The following is a 17,934-nucleotide window of genomic DNA, read 5'->3' on the forward strand; positions in this document are numbered from 1 at the left end:
GAATGATTCAATGACTCACTCATAAAGACTTCTCTTGTTTCATTACTGGATGAATCAGTGTTTTTGAACGAGTCTCTTGAGTGAATGATTCAATGACTCACTCATAAAGACTTCTCTTGTTTCATTACTGGATGAATCAGTGTTTTTGAGCAAATCTTTTGAGTGAATGATTCAATGACTCACTCATAAAGACTGCACTTGTTTCATTACTGGATGAATCAGTGTTTTTGAGCAAATCTCTTGAGTGAATAATTCAATGACTCACTCATAAAGACTTCTCTTGTTTCATTACTGGATGAATCAGTGTTTTTGAGCAAATCTCTTGAGTGAATGATTCAATGACTCACTCATAAAGACGTCACTTGTTTCATTACTGGATGAATCAGTGTTTTTGAGCGAGTCTCTTGAGTGAATGATTCAATGACTCACTCATAAAGACGTCACTTGTTTCATTACTGGATGAATCAGTGTTTTTGAGCGAATCTCTTGAGTGAATGATTCAATGACTCACTCATAAAGACTTCACTTGTTTCATTACTGGATGAATCAGTGTTTTTGAGCAAATCTCTTGAGTGAATGATTCAATGACTCACTCATAAAGACTTCTCTTGTTTCATTACTGGATGAATCAGTGTTTTTGAACGAGTCTCTTGAGTGAATGATTCAATGACTCACTCATAAAGACTTCTCTTGTTTTATTACTGGATGAATCAGTGTTTTTGAGCAAATCTCTTGAGTGAATGATTCAATGACTCACTCATAAAGACTTCACTTGTTTCATTACTGGATGAATCAGTGTTTTTGAACGAATCTCTTGAGTGAATGATTCAATGACTCACTCATAAAGACTACACTTGTTTCATTACTGGATGAATCAGTGTTTTTGAGCAAATCTCTTGAGTGAATGATTCAATGACTCACTCATAAAGACTACACTTGTTTCATTACTGGATGAATCAGTGTTTTTGAACGAATCTCTTGAGTGAATGATTCAATGACTCACTCATAAAGACTACACTTGTTTCATTACTGGATGAATCAGTGTTTTTGAGCAAATCTCTTGAGTGAATGATTCAATGACTCACTCATAAAGACTACACTTGTTTCATTACTGGATGAATCAGTGTTTTTGAACGAATCTCTTGAGTGAATGATTCAATGACTCACTCATAAAGACTACACTTGTTTCATTACTGGATGAATCAGTAATTTTGAGCAAATCTCTTGAGTGAATGATTCAATGACTCACTCATAAAGACGTCACTTGTTTCATTACTGGATGAATCAGTGTTTTTGAACGATCTCTTGAGTAAATGATTCAATGACAAATAAATTTAAGTCACTTGTCTCCACCTACTGGTTTAACGATGTAATGAAACAATCTGTATTACACATCATAGTTAATATAAAAACCTCTCAATAGACCTACAGCCACCGACACACAAACAAACCTAAATCGGTCCGTTCTACACCCTAAGTGGACGCCAAGAAGGTTTTGTAAAATGTTATGTGCCTTATTCAAAACCTGTCTATGATAAATATTAATAAGGCTGGATTTGACTTACCCCTGTAACTTTTCCTGCAACCTTAACAAGAATATTTAGCCTATTTCTATTTGTCAAAGTTAAATTGCCAAACCAAGTTACGATACAAAAGGAAAAAATTGATTCAATAAAATAGTCATCATCTTAGAGCAGGGATAGGCAACTCCGGTCCTGGAGGGCCACTGTCCTGCAGAGTATAGCTCCAACCCTAATTAAACACACCTGAACAAGGTAATCAATGTTTTCAGGATTACTAGACAGATACAGGCAGGTGAGTTGTTATCAGGGCTGAAGCTAAACTCTGCAGGACAGTGGCCCTCCAGGACCGGAGTTGCCTATCCCTGTCTTAGAGCATACATTGAATGTTTTCATCTTCCTTAAAAAAACGTATTTCAAACGATCGATACATTTGCTTCAAAACTTAATCACAGTTCCCAGATATTTATAACTGTCAGTCATTTCAATATCCACATAATTTATCCTAATTTATACACATCATTGTGTGATCTTAAACTATTTAACATCCAAATCATGAAATTATTTATTCATATTGTTCGACTGCACACATTGCCAGAAGGAATGTTGTTTGTTGAAATGTTGATGTTTTGATTTTTCTTCTTCTTTGGAATAATTGGTTTTAATTAAGTAAATAATCTATTTTGATTCAATGTAGAGCTTGCTGTGCGTGTTACGGGTTTCTGTTATAATTATCGTTCTGCAGATTATCTGATTTTTATCTCCATGCAGGTTCATCTATGAAACGGAGCATCATAATGGAATAGCCGAATTACTGGAAATTTTAGGAAGGTACGAAACACTTTTTTTTTTATATTTTTTATATAATATATTTCTGCTCTCAAATCTGATGGGATGGGCAACATTGAAACACAGACACACACACACACAGACACACGGACACAGACACACACACACAAACTCTCTCTCTCTCTCACACACACACACACACACACAGACACACACACACGTGACCAAGAGTTCATTTGATGCAATATTATTGTGCCAAATCTATGGGATCTTGTTTCTGCCTAAAGTTAAAAGTTTTTTTTCTCATAATTCTGACCTTTTTCTCAGAACTGTGAGATAATAACTTTTTTCTCGCAATTCTGAGTTTATATCTAAATTGTCGGAATTGGGAGATGCAAAATCGAGATTGTGAGAGATATCCAGAATTGTAAGATTTATATTATTATGATTATATTATCTTTTTTTAAAACATTTTTATTCCACGGCGGAAACGAGCTTCAATACAAATTCCCGTTCCTTGTTGAAACCGATACGGCCTAACCTTAGGACAATGATCTACTTCCTGGAAGTGATGTATTATAATGACAATGTGGTGTGTTAGTGGCGTTACAGTCGCAGTGCACGTTGGCCACATTTATTCTGCTGTCGACCTGTTCAAAATATCATCGAGTCGTTCGTCTCTGTTTTAGTGTGTCTTAAATCTGAAAGCCTGGACTTTGTGTAATTATGTAATTACATTTAAAAAATTAATGTAATTATTTGCTGTTTGAGAATGATCCATGTCTCTTTCTTTCTGTTTTCCACCAGCATAATCAACGGCTTTGCCTTACCGCTGAAAGAAGAGCACAAAATCTTCCTTTTAAAAGTTTTGTTACCTTTGCATAAAGTGAAGTCCCTCAGTGTTTATCACCCACAGGTACTGTGTGTCTGCACTTCACAGTCAATCGGTTCCATGTGCTCGTCACATTTTGTTCTATTGATATTTAATATATATATATATATATATATATATATATATATATATATATATATTGTTGTATTTTTTGTAACTTAAAATGCATTTAAAATAATGCAGAAGAACTGTTTGTTTCATGCTATAACTATTTAGCACATTTTTATTTATTTTTGTGCTGTGGTTATTTCATATATATTTTTTTATTTTATTTTTTTTATTATATTAAATAGTAACATATGTAACACGCATGTGTTATATTAAATAGTAACTATTATATAGTATGAGTACATATTATGTATATATATATATATATATATATATATATATATATATATATATATATATATATTAAACACTAATATTAAATATTAATATATATATATATATATAACATGCACATATATAACACAAAAACACACATACATATATGTGTATATATATATATATATATATATATATAAACAAATTGTAAAATGACAATTGTATTTGTCTTGTATTATTACTTTAATTCAGCACAAATTACATTAGATTCTCATTAAGAAAGATGTGCATTGGGAAAATAAGGAATTACAAACAAACTCAAATGTGTGAAATGTCCATTTGCATTACAGTAATGTGAATTTTGGGGGAAATTGTGCTAAATTATCATAAAAACAGTGTCCTAATATTTAAAAAAATACCTGAGTGATTCTGAAAACAGCTTTATTTTCTTTTACCCAAAAGTTTTTGTGGTGTAATACTTGAATTCAGTATTTGAATCCTCATGCCCTGATGCTGTTTTTCAGCTGGCCTACTGTGTGGTGCAGTTTCTGGAGAAGGACAGCACTCTCACTGAGCCGGTGGGTTTCAGCGCCATCTTGTGCTCGCCTTCTGTCCCCTCACCTCTCCAACTGCTTTATGAACATTTACATCTATGCATTTGGCAGAAAAATGTGTTATTGAAAAATGTATTGTTACTTTAAAAACAATGTATAAAAGCATTCGTTTTTAAATACGTTTTTGATCTTTAGTAACTGCAAACTTACTGTAAATTGTTACTTTAAAAACAAAATATTTTATATATTTACATTTTTTGTTTATAAACAATTTTTTTGTTTTTAATAACATGTAAAAAATTAAAATAAATCTTTAAAAATGTATAAAAACAAATGTTTTTGAACTTAAACTGCAAACTTACTGTAAAGTGTTACTTTAAAATAAAAATATTGTATATATTTACATTTTTGTTTGATGTGTTCAGTAACATAAATGTAAAAATAAATCTTTAAAAATGTATAAAAACAAAAATGTTTTTAAACAAAAACTGCAAACTTGTAAATTGTTACTTTAAAAACATACAAATGTAAAAACAAGGATGTTTTAAATGTTAAAACAAAAATGTTTTTAAACAAAAACTTATTTTAAATTGTTACTTTAAAACCAAAAAAATATTTTATAAATTATATATTTATTTATTTTTACACATTTTTGATGTGTTTAGCAACATAAATATAAAAATAAATCTTTAAAAATTTATAAAAACACAAATGTTTTTAAACTTAAACTGCAAAATTATTGTAAATTGTTACTTTAAAAATATACAAATATTTTTTTTTATTTTTTTTTTGTTTTTAAGCACATTTATGATGTGTTTAGTAACAGAAATGTAAAAAGAAATTTATAAAAACATTTTTTTAAACTTAAACTGCAAACTTATTGTAAATTGTTGCACAAAAAATGTGTTTAAACTTAAACTGCAATCTTTAAATGATTTCTACAAAACAAAAGTTAAAAGAAAACTTTAAAAATGTAGTACATATGAAAGCGCTATATAAATGTCTCATTCATTTTTTTTTAAATATATTTATATTTGTTTTTGAACACATTTTAATGTTTACATTTTTTTTACCAAACCAGAACTAACTTGTTATAAGCATCTTCATGTTTTGTGTTTTTCTTTTCTTGTGTCCAGGTGGTGATGGCTCTTCTAAAGTACTGGCCAAAGACTCACAGTCCAAAAGAAGTGATGTTCCTGAACGAGCTGGAGGAGATTCTGGACGTCATCGAGCCCTCAGAGTTCGTGAAAGTGATGGAGCCGCTCTTCAGACAACTGGCCAAATGCGTCTCCAGTCCACATTTCCAGGTCCGCTCAAACTGACAGAAAGCAATAAACAACAACATTAATAAGCCAGACGTTAAAGAGGAGCGATTAAGTCTTGCTGTAGTTCAGGCTCGACTAGAACATGTTCTCCTGCTGGAATGTTGATTATTCTCCTCATATTCTCCATTGTTGCGGCTCCTCTCTTCCCAGTCTGTCAGTAACGCTCTGTTCACTTCCTGTCTCTATGAAGCCCCTCCTTCTGAAAACCACACTGTGCTCTGATTGGTCGGTTGGAGCAGTGTGTTGTGATTGGTCGAGCGCTTCGAGTGTGTTTGGGAAATGTCCCGCGCCTTACCATAACCGCCAGTTTAACACACTACTGACTAACTCAACCAGGCCCCGCCCCTTTATTCTGCGCATTAATTATTATAATGAGGAATATTGTGACGTGTTCATTCCCGAAAGAAACTCAAGACTACAGTGGAGGCGTTTCAGGAGTTCAGGAAAATATCCCTATTTCAGTCAGTCCACCTCGTTTACGTGTGTGTGTGTGTGTGTGTGTGTGTGTGTGTGATCCTCAGGTTGCGGAGCGAGCTCTCTACTACTGGAACAACGAGTACATCATGAGTTTAATCAGTGACAACGCTGCGAGGATCCTCCCCATCATGTTCCCGTCGCTGTACCGAAACTCAAAGACCCACTGGAATAAGTGAGTCGCTGTTCATCAGCTGCAGATTAACCGGTTATTGAGAATATTGACTAATATGGTAAAAATTAGTAACTCAAAGTCCCCCTGTAGTCAATCACTTTATCCCTTAAAACTCATCTTTGATCACCGAAATTACATATTTAAATGTTTTTCCTTGGAAAAAAAGTATCTTGAATGTAACTCGACACCCTTGCCTAATTTAGTATGCGCGGTTCTATGAATATGCAAATGAGCCCCGCCTCCACCAACTTAGCTCAGAGATCCACTCGTTGATGATCACACGTTGATCTGATTGGTTACGAGGTAGATGAGAGAGTGAGGGAAAATTAAGTACTACATATAAAAACGAAATTACGATATGGTAAAGAAGTGTGTATATATATTTCTATGCATAATATAATGTATTTTGTGTGTATATATATATATATATATATATATACACACACTTTATATGTGTGTGTATATACTGTGTGTATATATGTAGGTATGTGTAAAAAATGTTAAAGAAATCAATTTTATTCTTTAAATTGATCAAAAGTGACTGTAAAGACGTTTATAGTTTTACAAAATGTTACAAAACATTACATTTCACATAAATGCTGTTCTTTTGAACTTTCTATTCATCAAAGAATCAAGAGAAATAAAATGTATCACGGTTTCCTCAAAAATATGAACATTGATATTAATCATAAATGTCTTGAGCATCAGATCATCATATTACACTGATTTCTGGAGGATCATGTGACACTGAAGACTGGAGTAATGATGATAAATTCAGCTTTGATCACAGGAATAAATTACACTTTACTGTATATTCACATAGAGAACTGATGATTTACATTATAATAATATTTCACAATTTTACTGTATTTTTCATAGAATAAATGCAGCCTTGGTGAGCAGAAGAGACATTTATATCAGTGCTGTATTAGTCAGTTTTACTTCAGAAGTGACTCAGTCCATCTGCAGTGTTCAGCTTGTTTGATGAAGAGTGTTTGATGTTGTGGTTTGATGAATAAACAGCAGTTCCTCTCGCTGTTGTTCAGGACGATCCACGGGCTGATCTATAACGCTCTGAAGCTGTTCATGGAGATGAACCAGAAGCTTTTTGACGACTGCACACAGCAGTTCAGAGCAGAGAAAAACAAGTAGGAAACACTTATACACACACACACACAAACACACAAACACACACAAACAGACGTGCACACACTCACTCAGACTTTCACGGACTCACTCAGACTATCACGGACTCACTCAGACTTTCACGGACTCGCTCAGACTTTCACGGACTCGCTCAGACTTTCACGGACTCGCTCAGACTTTCACGGACTCGCTCAGACTTTCACGGACTCGCTCAGACTTTCACGGACTCGCTCAGACTATCACGGACTCGCTCAGACTATCACGGACTCACTCAGACTATCACGGACTCGCTCAGACTATCACGGACTCGCTCAGACTATCACGGACTCGCTCAGACTATCACTGACTCGCTCAGACTTTCACGGACTCGCTCAGACTTTCACGGACTCGCTCAGACTTTCACGGACTCGCTCAGACTTTCACGGACTCGCTCAGACTATCACGGACTCGCTCAGACTATCACGGACTCGCTCAGACTATCACGGACTCGCTCAGACTATCACGGACTCGCTCAGACTATCACGGACTCGCTCAGACTATCACGGACTCGCTCAGACTATCACGGACTCGCTCAGACTATCACGGACTCGCTCAGACTATCACGGACTCGCTCAGACTATCACGGACTCGCTCAGACTATCACGGACTCGCTCAGACTATCACGGACTCGCTCAGACTATCACGGACTCGCTCAGACTATCACGGACTCGCTCAGACTATCACGGACTCGCTCAGACCATCACGGACTCGCTCAGACCATCACGGACTCGCTCAGACCATCACGGACTCGCTCAGACCATCACGGACTCCTCGCTCAGACCATCACGGACTACTCGCTCAGACCATCACGGACTACTCGCTCAGACCATCACGGACTACTCGCTCAGACCATCACGGACTACTCGCTCAGACCATCACGGACTACTCGCTCAGACCATCACGGACTACTCGCTCAGACCATCACGGACTACTCGCTCAGACCATCACGGACTACTCGCTCAGACCATCACGGACTACTCGCTCAGACCATCACGGACTACTCGCTCAGACCATCACGGACTCGCTCAGACCATCACGGACTCGCTCAGACCATCACGGACTCGCTCAGACCATCACGGACTCGCTCAGACCATCACGGACTCGCTCAGACCATCACGGACTCGCTCAGACCATCACGGACTCGCTCAGACCTTCACGGACTCGCTCAGACCATCACGGACTCGCTCAGACCATCACGGACTCGCTCAGACCATCACGGACTCGCTCAGACCATCACGGACTCGCTCAGACCATCACGGACTCGCTCAGACCATCACGGACTCGCTCAGACCATCACGGACTCGCTCAGACCATCACGGACTCGCTCAGACCATCACGGACTCGCTCAGACCATCACGGACTCGCTCAGACCATCACGGACTCGCTCAGACCATCACGGACTCGCTCAGACCATCACGGACTCGCTCAGACCATCACGGACTCGCTCAGACCATCACGGACTCGCTCAGACCATCACGGACTCGCTCAGACCATCACGGACTCGCTCAGACCATCACGGACTCGCTCAGACCATCACGGACTCGCTCAGACCATCACGGACTCGCTCAGACCATCACGGACTCGCTCAGACCATCACGGACTCGCTCAGACCATCACGGACTCGCTCAGACCATCACGGACTCGCTCAGACCATCACGGACTCGCTCAGACCATCACGGACTCGCTCAGACCATCACGGACTCGCTCAGACCATCACGGACTCGCTCAGACCATCACGGACTCGCTCAGACCATCACGGACTCACTCACACACACACACTCAGACTTTCTCACACACGCACACGCGCACACACACTCACTCAGACTTTCACACACACACACACACACACACACACACACACACACACACACACACACACACACACACACACACACACACACACACACACACACACACACACACACAATGCCCCATCCCTAACTCTGCCCATCACACACACACACACACACACAGTCTCGTCTGCTGATGCATCTAAACTCTTCCTCTCTCTGTGAACATCAGAGAAAAGGCGAAGTGGAAAGAGCGCGAGGAGGCGTGGATAAAGATCGAGAATCTCGCCAAATCAAACCCACAGGTAACCGACTCTGGCTTTACTCAGATCTGCACACAGCACAGATGCCAGGCAGCCTTTTTAATAGATATTGTAATAGCATTTCAGTCATTCTTTTCATAATGTTACATTACTATATTCCAGCTTCAGGATCAGCATCTGTGACATACAGTCAGTTATCACTGAGAATCATTCATCAGTTTATAAACAATGTTCATTTTAAGTGCTTTTTTGTGGTAATTAGCAACTTATCACACGTGTAAACTGACTTATGATTATCAGCCACAATATTGTCAATACTATTAATATGCTTTCTGTAGCTCAAACAGTAGAGCGCTGGCGCTTGCAACCCTTAAGTCATGGGTTCGATTCCCAGGGAAAGCCAGATAAGAATGTAAATGTGTACCTTGAAATGCAATGAAAGTCACTTTGGATAAAAGCGTCTGCCGAATGCATAAATGTAAATGTAAATTACTATGCATTTGTCTTTTATTATTCCTTTTTAACCCTCATCCTTCCTTCACGGTTCAAAATGACCCAAAGCACTAAAATTATACTTACTTTTTTTTTCTTTTTTTAAAGCTTATTTAATTACATTTTGATATTTTTTATGCAAATAATTTAATTTTTTTACGTCTAAATTACTAACCTATTTAAGCAATAAATAGTAAATTAGTAGTTTAAGCACATTCCTCGCAACTTAAATTCAAAATAACTCACAATTTAATTCCTAATCCTTTTAATTCAGCTCAAAATTTCTTTAGTTTGTGTGTTCTTTGCCGACCTCTGGTGGAAAAATAATAATATAACATGATATTTCATGACTCTAGATGGGCTTATATCTCTATATGGAGCAAATGAGCTGTTCCTAAAGTCAGTTTCTCTTCAGTATGCATTCAGATACACATGTAGACATTATAAAATAATTTTTTGGGGTAAAAATGTTAGCATTTTTAGTTTGAATTTGTAGGTTTTTCTGTGTACTGAAGCATTCGTCGCACTCCATTCATTCCTATGGGGGTCAAATTGAGCCGTGAGGGAAGGATCTGTTACTTTTTTAGATTTCAACCACAAAACGTTTTTTTTTTTATGTTTTGTGTGTATTCGTGGTTCAAAGTCCTAGTGTCTGATGAACACTTAAATGTACAAAATAAATAAATTCCGGGTCAAAATGACCCGAGGGAAGGATGAGGGCTGTAATTGTAATTCTATGATGATTTTAATAATGAGGTTTTAGTAATGACTGTTTCTGCTTTAGTTCCTCATGTACATCGACCCCTCGAGTCTCAGCAGTCCGGTGGACATGGAGACGGACGGGCCGATGATTGATGATGTCATGATGCTAAAGAAGACCGTAGAAGAAGAAGCCACTCCGGTAAAAGCCCAGGTTTTTATAGAAGTCCCCTCAGCAAGCCGGCATTTATTTGAACAAAAAATAGTGAAATATTCCAATGTAAATCAGCTGTTTTCTATATAATTAGGTTTAAAAAATGCCTTTATAAAGGAAAAAATGCCCTTAAAGGATTAGTTCACTTTAAAAAAAACTTGTGCTGATAGTTTCCTCACCCCGATGTCATCAAGATGTCCATGTCTTTCTTTCTTCAGTGGAAAAGAAATGAAGGTTTTTGATGAACACATTTCTCCATATAATGGACGTCAATGGGCCCCAAACGGGTCAAGGTCCAGATGACAGTGTCAGCGCCGCTTCAACGGGCTTTAAACGACACCAGACGATGAATACGGCTCTTATCTAGCGAAACCATCGTCATTTCACAAATAAATAAACAAGTTTAAGTTTTATAAGCACAAGCGCTCGCCTTGCTCTGTTCTGTGATGCGCGTTCGTGACGTCACGTAATACACAGTTACGCTGTAAAGGTCACGCTTAAGAGTAAAACATTTCTGTCCTGACGAAAATTTTCTTTTAGGCTTTTTAATATTCCAACACCAGGATACACACACGAGATGGGCATTTAACCGATAAACTGACACACAGACATTTGAATATGTGTGTATGGTCCTCCTTCCGCACATCTGTAAACACTGACTCGTCAAGCGTGACCTTTACAGCGTAACTGCGTATTACGTGACGTCACGAACGCGCATCACAGAACAGAGCAAGGCGAGCGCTTGTGCTTATAAAACTTAAACTTGTTTATTTATTTGTGAAATGACGATGGTTTCGCTAGATAAGAGCCGTATTCATCGTCTGGTGTCGTTTAAAGCCCGTTGAAGCGGCGCTGACACTGTCATCTGGACCTTGACCCGTTTGGGGCCCATTGACGTCCATTATATGGAGAAATGTGTTCATCAAAAACCTTCATTTCTTTTCCACTGAAGAAAGAAAGACATGGACATCTTGATGACATCGGGGTGAGGAAACTATCAGCAAACGTTTTTTTTAAAGTGAACTAATCCTTTAAAAGGTAAAAATCTATTTAATCTTATTGGAAAATATGATTTCTGTCACTGCTGTGAACCGAACACCACACAGAATATCAAGAATATCAACAACTTTAGGAGTCTCTGTCCACGGCAGCCAAAGTACCAACACAACACACACACTCGGCTAATATCGTTATTGATAAAAAATCCCTGAAAATATCGAGATATAATTTTTTTAGCAATATTGCAAACCCCTAGTCCAATATCTCTATCGGTCGGCAAAGTTTGTCGCCCCGTATATCACTCACCCCTAGGTTTGGATCAACTTCCTATCCCTAATATTCAGTAATATTTCATTATTAATTTGACTGCACTGACACTATTGGATGAAAACAAAAACTTCAACTTGAACTGATCTGAATATCGACACTATATAGACTTCCTCATATCTGTGACCCTGATCCCAGACCAGTCTGAGCCGCACGGGTATATCTGTGGCAATAGCAACTATACATTGTATGGGTCAAAATTATCCATTTTTCTTTTATGCCAAAAATCATGAGGATATTAAGATCATGTTCCATGAAGATATTTAGTAAATTTCCTACCGTAAATATATAAAACATGTATTTGTGTGAGTGAATGCAGCACAATCGTGAACATAAATGCACAACTTTAAAGGAGATTTTCTCAATGTTTACATTTTTTTGCTCCTCAGATTCCAGATTTTCAATAGTTGTGTCTCGACCAAATATTGTCCTATCCTAACAAACCACACATCAATGGAGAGATTAGTTATCCAGCTTTCAGATGATGTGTACATCTCAATTAAAAAAAATTGACCCATGTGACTGGTTTTGTGGTCCAGGGTTCATCACCGTGAAGCTGCTTTGAAACGATGTATAAATAGTTGCTTCTGTCAATCGGAAACACAGTTCGGTTTCCTGCTCCCCGCTCAGACTGAGGTGGTCTGATGATGTTGTGTGTGTGTGTGTGTGTGTGTGTGTGTGTGTGCAGCTCCAGCGAGACCAGCGTAAGGAACGGCCCCTGATGCGCCGCAAGTCTGAGCTCCCGCAGGACTCCTGCATGATGAAGGCCTTAGAGACGCACCGGCGCGCAGAGGACATGATCGGCCCCCAGGACCCCCACTAGAGGACCAGAACCAGCCCAGTCTCGACCCGACGCCAGCGCAGGGCGGTGTGGCCCGGTGTGACGCACACACACACACTCACACACTCTGACACACACACACAGCCGGATCTGCCCTCCAGAAGCATCGCACCGGAGACCGTCCTCATCCAGACCCTCTCCAGTCCTGTCTCTTTCTGCTTCTGCTTTCCTTCGTTCGTATGTGCGTTCGTATGTGCGTTCGTTTGTTCGTTCGTATGTACGTATGTTCGTTCGTATGTACGTATGTACGTTCGTATGTACGTATGTTCGTTCGTTCATATGTTCGTTCGTATGTACGTATGTCCGTTCGTTCATATGTTCGTTCGTATTTACGTATGTTCGTTCATTCGTTCGTATGTATGTATGTTCGTTCGTTCATATGCTCGTTCGTTCGTTCATATGTTCGTTCGTATGTACGTATGTTCGTTCGTTCATATGTTCATTCGTATGTACGTATGTTCGTTCGTTCATACGTTCGTTCGTATGTACGCATGTTCGTTCGTTCATATGTTCGTTCGTATGTACGCATGTTTGTTCGTTCATATGTTCGTTCGTATGTATGTTCGTTCGTTCGTATGTACATATGTTCGTTCGTATGTACGTATGTTCGTTCGTTCGTATGTATGTTCGTTCGTACATACGTTCTAATGTACGTGTGTTTGTTCGCACATGCGTTCGTTCGACCGTATGTTGGTTTCTTCTTTACGCTGTTACGTGCCTGCGCCGACTGGAAAAGCAGGCGAGAGCACTTGAGCCGCGACTGCATTCGGAGCGAGCAAACGATTCTCAGGTTGTTCGGAGGCTGAGAAGAGCAGCGCTGCTTTTGCCTCGCTTTCTTTCCGCGTGTTTTAATGTGTGACGGTTCTTTGGCAATGAAGAGAACTCGCTCCTTCCGGGTTTTTTTATTATTTTGTCCAGAAACTTGGCAATAAGTTCGTCCAGGGAGATTTTGGTTGTTCAAACAATGGTGAACGGCCTTATGTTGGTTAATCTCTTCCTCCAATCTTCGCTTTTTAACAGGCAATATTAAACGTTTTTTATGTGCGGTTTTTTTCTTCTTCTTTTTCTCGACCAAGCCTTCATTTGCATAGAGTGCCTTTTTAGACAAAGGAAACTTTCTTTTATTTACATTTCTTTTAGCCTGAAATTTGCTACTTTGGCTTCACACAAATGCATTTTGCCCAACAAAAGTCAGAAAACTTTTCCTGATAAACTTGAACGACTTTACGAATCCTCTCTGAACCATTGTTTGAACTTCCACTTGGTTTGGCCTGGTTGGAGCTACGGTGCAATTTTTCTGTCTGCGTTTCCCCCCCCCGTATGTACGTGACGTGATTTTCAGACGTTTGTTTAATTCTCGGCCCCTCGTGAGCTGGTTGATGTTCGATTTGAATGTGCAAATTTAAATAGATATAGATAAATGTATTATTTTTTCTCTATCCCAACCTTTTTCTGTTTTAATTTAAATTCCTTCCTCTAATCTTTTGGCTGTAGTGCTGAAAACTATGGAAGCTGCCACAGAATAAAAAATAAAAAAGGTAATTACGACTTTTTATCTTTCAATTCTGTCTTTTTATCTCAGAATTGCGAGAAATAAACTCAAATTGCGAGAAATAAACTCAAATTGCGAGAAATAAACTCAAATTGCGAGAAATAAACTCAAATTGCGAGAAATAAACTCAAATTGCGAAAAAATAAACTCAAATTGCGAGAAATAAACTCAGAATTGCATGTTTATCTCGCAATTCTGACTTTTTTACACGCAATTCTGATTTTTTACACGCAATTCTGATTTTTTACACGCAATTCTATCTTTATATCACACAATTTCGAGTTATAAAGTCAGAATTGTTAAATATAAACTTAAAATTGGAAGAAATAAACTCAGAATTGCATGTTTTTAATCTCAATTCTGACTTAATAACTCAATAAACGACTTTATATCTCCCAATTGCGTGATATACAGTCAGAATTGCGTTATAAAGTCAGAATTACGTGATTATATAGTTGCAATTGCGTGTTATAAAGTCAAAATTGCGAGATATAAACTCAATTGCTAGGAAAAAGTCTGATTTTTTTTTTTTTTTTTATATATTGTGGTGGAAACAAGCTTCCATAGAAAACTAAAAACATGACCAGCCTGTGAAAGATCAGCTCCTCCTCCGGTGTCGATAGCATAACTGGAAGCTTTTATTGTGGTGAATTTCACTTTCCGTTTCATTTCATGAGAGAAAAATACAACTGCAAAGTGTCCTTTAGTACGCGTCCCTCTACTAAATGGCTTCATCTGATATTGTACATATTATGTACTGTTATGATCCATCTATTATTGAATGGTAGATCTCTTATTTTGTACAAATTTTCTTGTGTACAGATGAAAACCGTTATTAGCCACTTGCAGACAGTTGGTATTTGACAGACTTCTGTGACTGCGTTAGAAATCTTTTAGAATTTAATTTCTAATGTTTTTTTTGTTTTTTTTTACTATTTGTAATTGAGAACTTTTCTGTCTCTGCATTCAGCTGTCTGATGAGATCATCATAAAATAGCCTTCATATGTGCTTTTCTCCAAATCTCAAGTGGTATATGTCTATATACAGGAAATAAAGAAAACGTGTTTTATATTTTCATCTTAGAAGAACGTTGTGCGTTGTTTTCTGTTGAGTGTGTGCGTCTGTATTGGCTTTGGCTTTTATATTTTACCACTAAAGAAGCTTTTGAAGAATATTGTCTTGCAATCTTTAGGTATTATTACTTTTAGTTTGATTGCATGCTCTAGATTTTAATTTGTTCAAGTTTCTGAGTGCAAAATCTAGAATGAATCGATGACAAATCAATTTATAGAAGCTCCTCATAAATGGGGCTGGAAAAAAAGTGGGTGTTGAACATTTAATTCATTAACTTTTAATTTTTTAACATTTCAGTGGTGATTCTAATGGGAACTTAAATGTGCTTAATTGACAAACATTTTACAATTCCAGCTTTTGTTGATTATTATAAAACATCGGTTCCCAACAGGGGGTCGCGGCCCACAAGGGGGCGTCAGCGAGCTCTGTCGGGGGTCGCGTCATATTTTGAAAAGTTTTGAGCAATGAGCATTAAATAAAAGTCCTTAACTTTTTTCTGTTCAAAATGTACAAAATGTATATAATGAGCGAGTTCATCATGAATCCATTTTCCAATCCGTGTTTTTGTCTGAGCCACTGGTGCTCCTATAATAAGTGTTTACATTGGGACTATTTTACACTGGTTCGGATGCGCAGTAGCCCAGGCCCTGCGTGACTCGTCATAGACGTACACAGAGAGAAGTAGTTCCGGCTACAATGTTCTTCCGAAAGACGCATTATTCTGTTAATAAACGCAAGTTTATTATCGCTCGCTATAGCGCCAAAAACGTCAAAAATAAAGCCTCACATTGATAAAGCCTCACAAATAACATGCAAGTATTGAGTTCCCAGACAGCAGTCAGTTAGTAATAACATATATTCTTTCTTTGTTTACCTACACACCAGTGCGAATAATGTTATTGCATTTCAAATAGGGCCAGTTTATAGGCTACTGGCTTACTTTTTTAAATTACAAAGGGCCTACTGATGTTTTTGTTATTGTATTTTCAATTTTATAGGCTATTATTTGTGTATAAACATATCTGGTTATAGTAAACATACCGTTTGTTTGAAAACAACATATTTTGTCATCCTTGCTGCAAGCTTACAAGAGCGATAATATCAGTAAATGTGAAGGGGCCTAAAATATTTTCTCGGGAAAAAGGGTCTCAGACAAAGAAAGGTTGGGAACCACTGTTATAAAATGTATTATTGTAATTATAAAGTGAAGCATTTTTGTGACTTTTTATCTAGATATAAGATATAAAGTTGCAATTGTGTGATATGAGGTCAGAATCGCGTGATTTTTTTTTTTATTTATTTTTTCACCTTTATTTAACCAGGTTAATCGGTTGAGAACAAGTTCTCATTTGCAACCGCGACCTGGCCAAGATAAGGCAGAAGGTGCAAGGCAACAAAGTTACACACAGCATACAAACATTCAAATACACAATCATATAGAAGACATTTAAAAAGAAGATAAAAGTAGATTGTTTAAAAATGTAAAGTGGCAGTGCGAGAGGAATATCAGTCGAATAATAGTATAATCCAGACTAAATAGTAATGTGCAAATTGTTTGTTGAAATTCAATTGAATATGTGCAAAATGCGTTGAGGCTTTGTTGACTGTGCTAGAACATTAACGAGCAGAGCGTCAACATGTACAATGATCTGTCAGTAAGTTGGAGAGTAGTGTTTAAAAGTAGTGACAGGAACAAGGGATTCGAGTTTGAGAGACTTTTGTAAAGTGTTCCAATCATTTGCAGCTGAAAATTTTAAAGAAAAACGGCCAAATGAGGTGCGAGTTTTTGTAGCAACTAAAGAGATATATCTACTCCAACGCAAGTAAGTGTAGGTACAGATATGGTTATTAAAGTGCTTAGATATAAAGTCAGAATTGCGAGATATAAAGTTAGACAACAACAACATCCCTCAGTCACAACATTATTAGTAAATTTTTGGGTGTACTGTTCCTTTAAATGACGCGCTCAACCTCTCGATTAAATGCGAGACACGTTAACTAAATACTTGAATTGTCTTCAGCTAAAAAATTAACTTGTAATATTAAGTTTGTACGTTTAATTCCTTGTAATGTAGAATTTTGGGGTTTTCAAACTGCTGACAAAAGGTCCAAAAACATTATCTTCAGCAGATCTCCAGTATATTCGTAAGAAATGCATCATTATGTTCAAGGAGCGGCTGGAGACGCATGCGTTTCTGCAACACGTGATCAGTCATTCTATCAGTTTCTCTTCTATTCACAAACATCAAAAAGTGCATTAGACTAAACTGGGAAAGCTCACATTACTTCCTCTTGTTAGTTTAACTGCTTATATTATTCTCCTAATTTGGATAAAAGCGTCTGCTAAATGATGTAATGTGAACAGAAGGAAAAGGGGAATAGAAGATCGGGAGACGGACAGAAATCTCCGACTGGAAGATCATCCTCAAAGTAAATCCCAGTGC

The 17,934-nt window shown here is 37.7% G+C and overlaps 1 protein-coding gene across 2 annotated transcripts in view; it reads left to right on the plus strand.

Annotated features, from left to right (window-relative positions):
• ppp2r5cb (protein phosphatase 2, regulatory subunit B', gamma b) overlaps positions 1-15,499 on the plus strand; it is a 39,690-nt gene extending 24,191 nt beyond the window's left edge. For both annotated transcript variants that reach the window (XM_079584816.1, XM_079584817.1), the window contains 9 exons: positions 2,292-2,351; positions 3,117-3,225; positions 4,050-4,103; positions 5,216-5,386; positions 5,926-6,053; positions 7,100-7,201; positions 9,261-9,333; positions 10,568-10,684; positions 12,711-15,499. In XM_079584816.1, the coding sequence (XP_079440942.1) occupies positions 2,292-2,351; positions 3,117-3,225; positions 4,050-4,103; positions 5,216-5,386; positions 5,926-6,053; positions 7,100-7,201; positions 9,261-9,333; positions 10,568-10,684; positions 12,711-12,845 (949 nt within the window). In that variant the 3' untranslated portion in view covers positions 12,846-15,499. The remainder of the gene's footprint in view (positions 1-2,291; positions 2,352-3,116; positions 3,226-4,049; positions 4,104-5,215; positions 5,387-5,925; positions 6,054-7,099; positions 7,202-9,260; positions 9,334-10,567; positions 10,685-12,710) is intronic.
• Positions 15,500-17,934: the final 2,435 nt, after the last annotated feature.

This window comes from Phoxinus phoxinus (assembly GCF_949152265.1).
Source record: "Phoxinus phoxinus genome assembly, chromosome: 16".
Classification (NCBI taxonomy): Eukaryota; Metazoa; Chordata; class Actinopteri; order Cypriniformes; family Leuciscidae; genus Phoxinus; species Phoxinus phoxinus.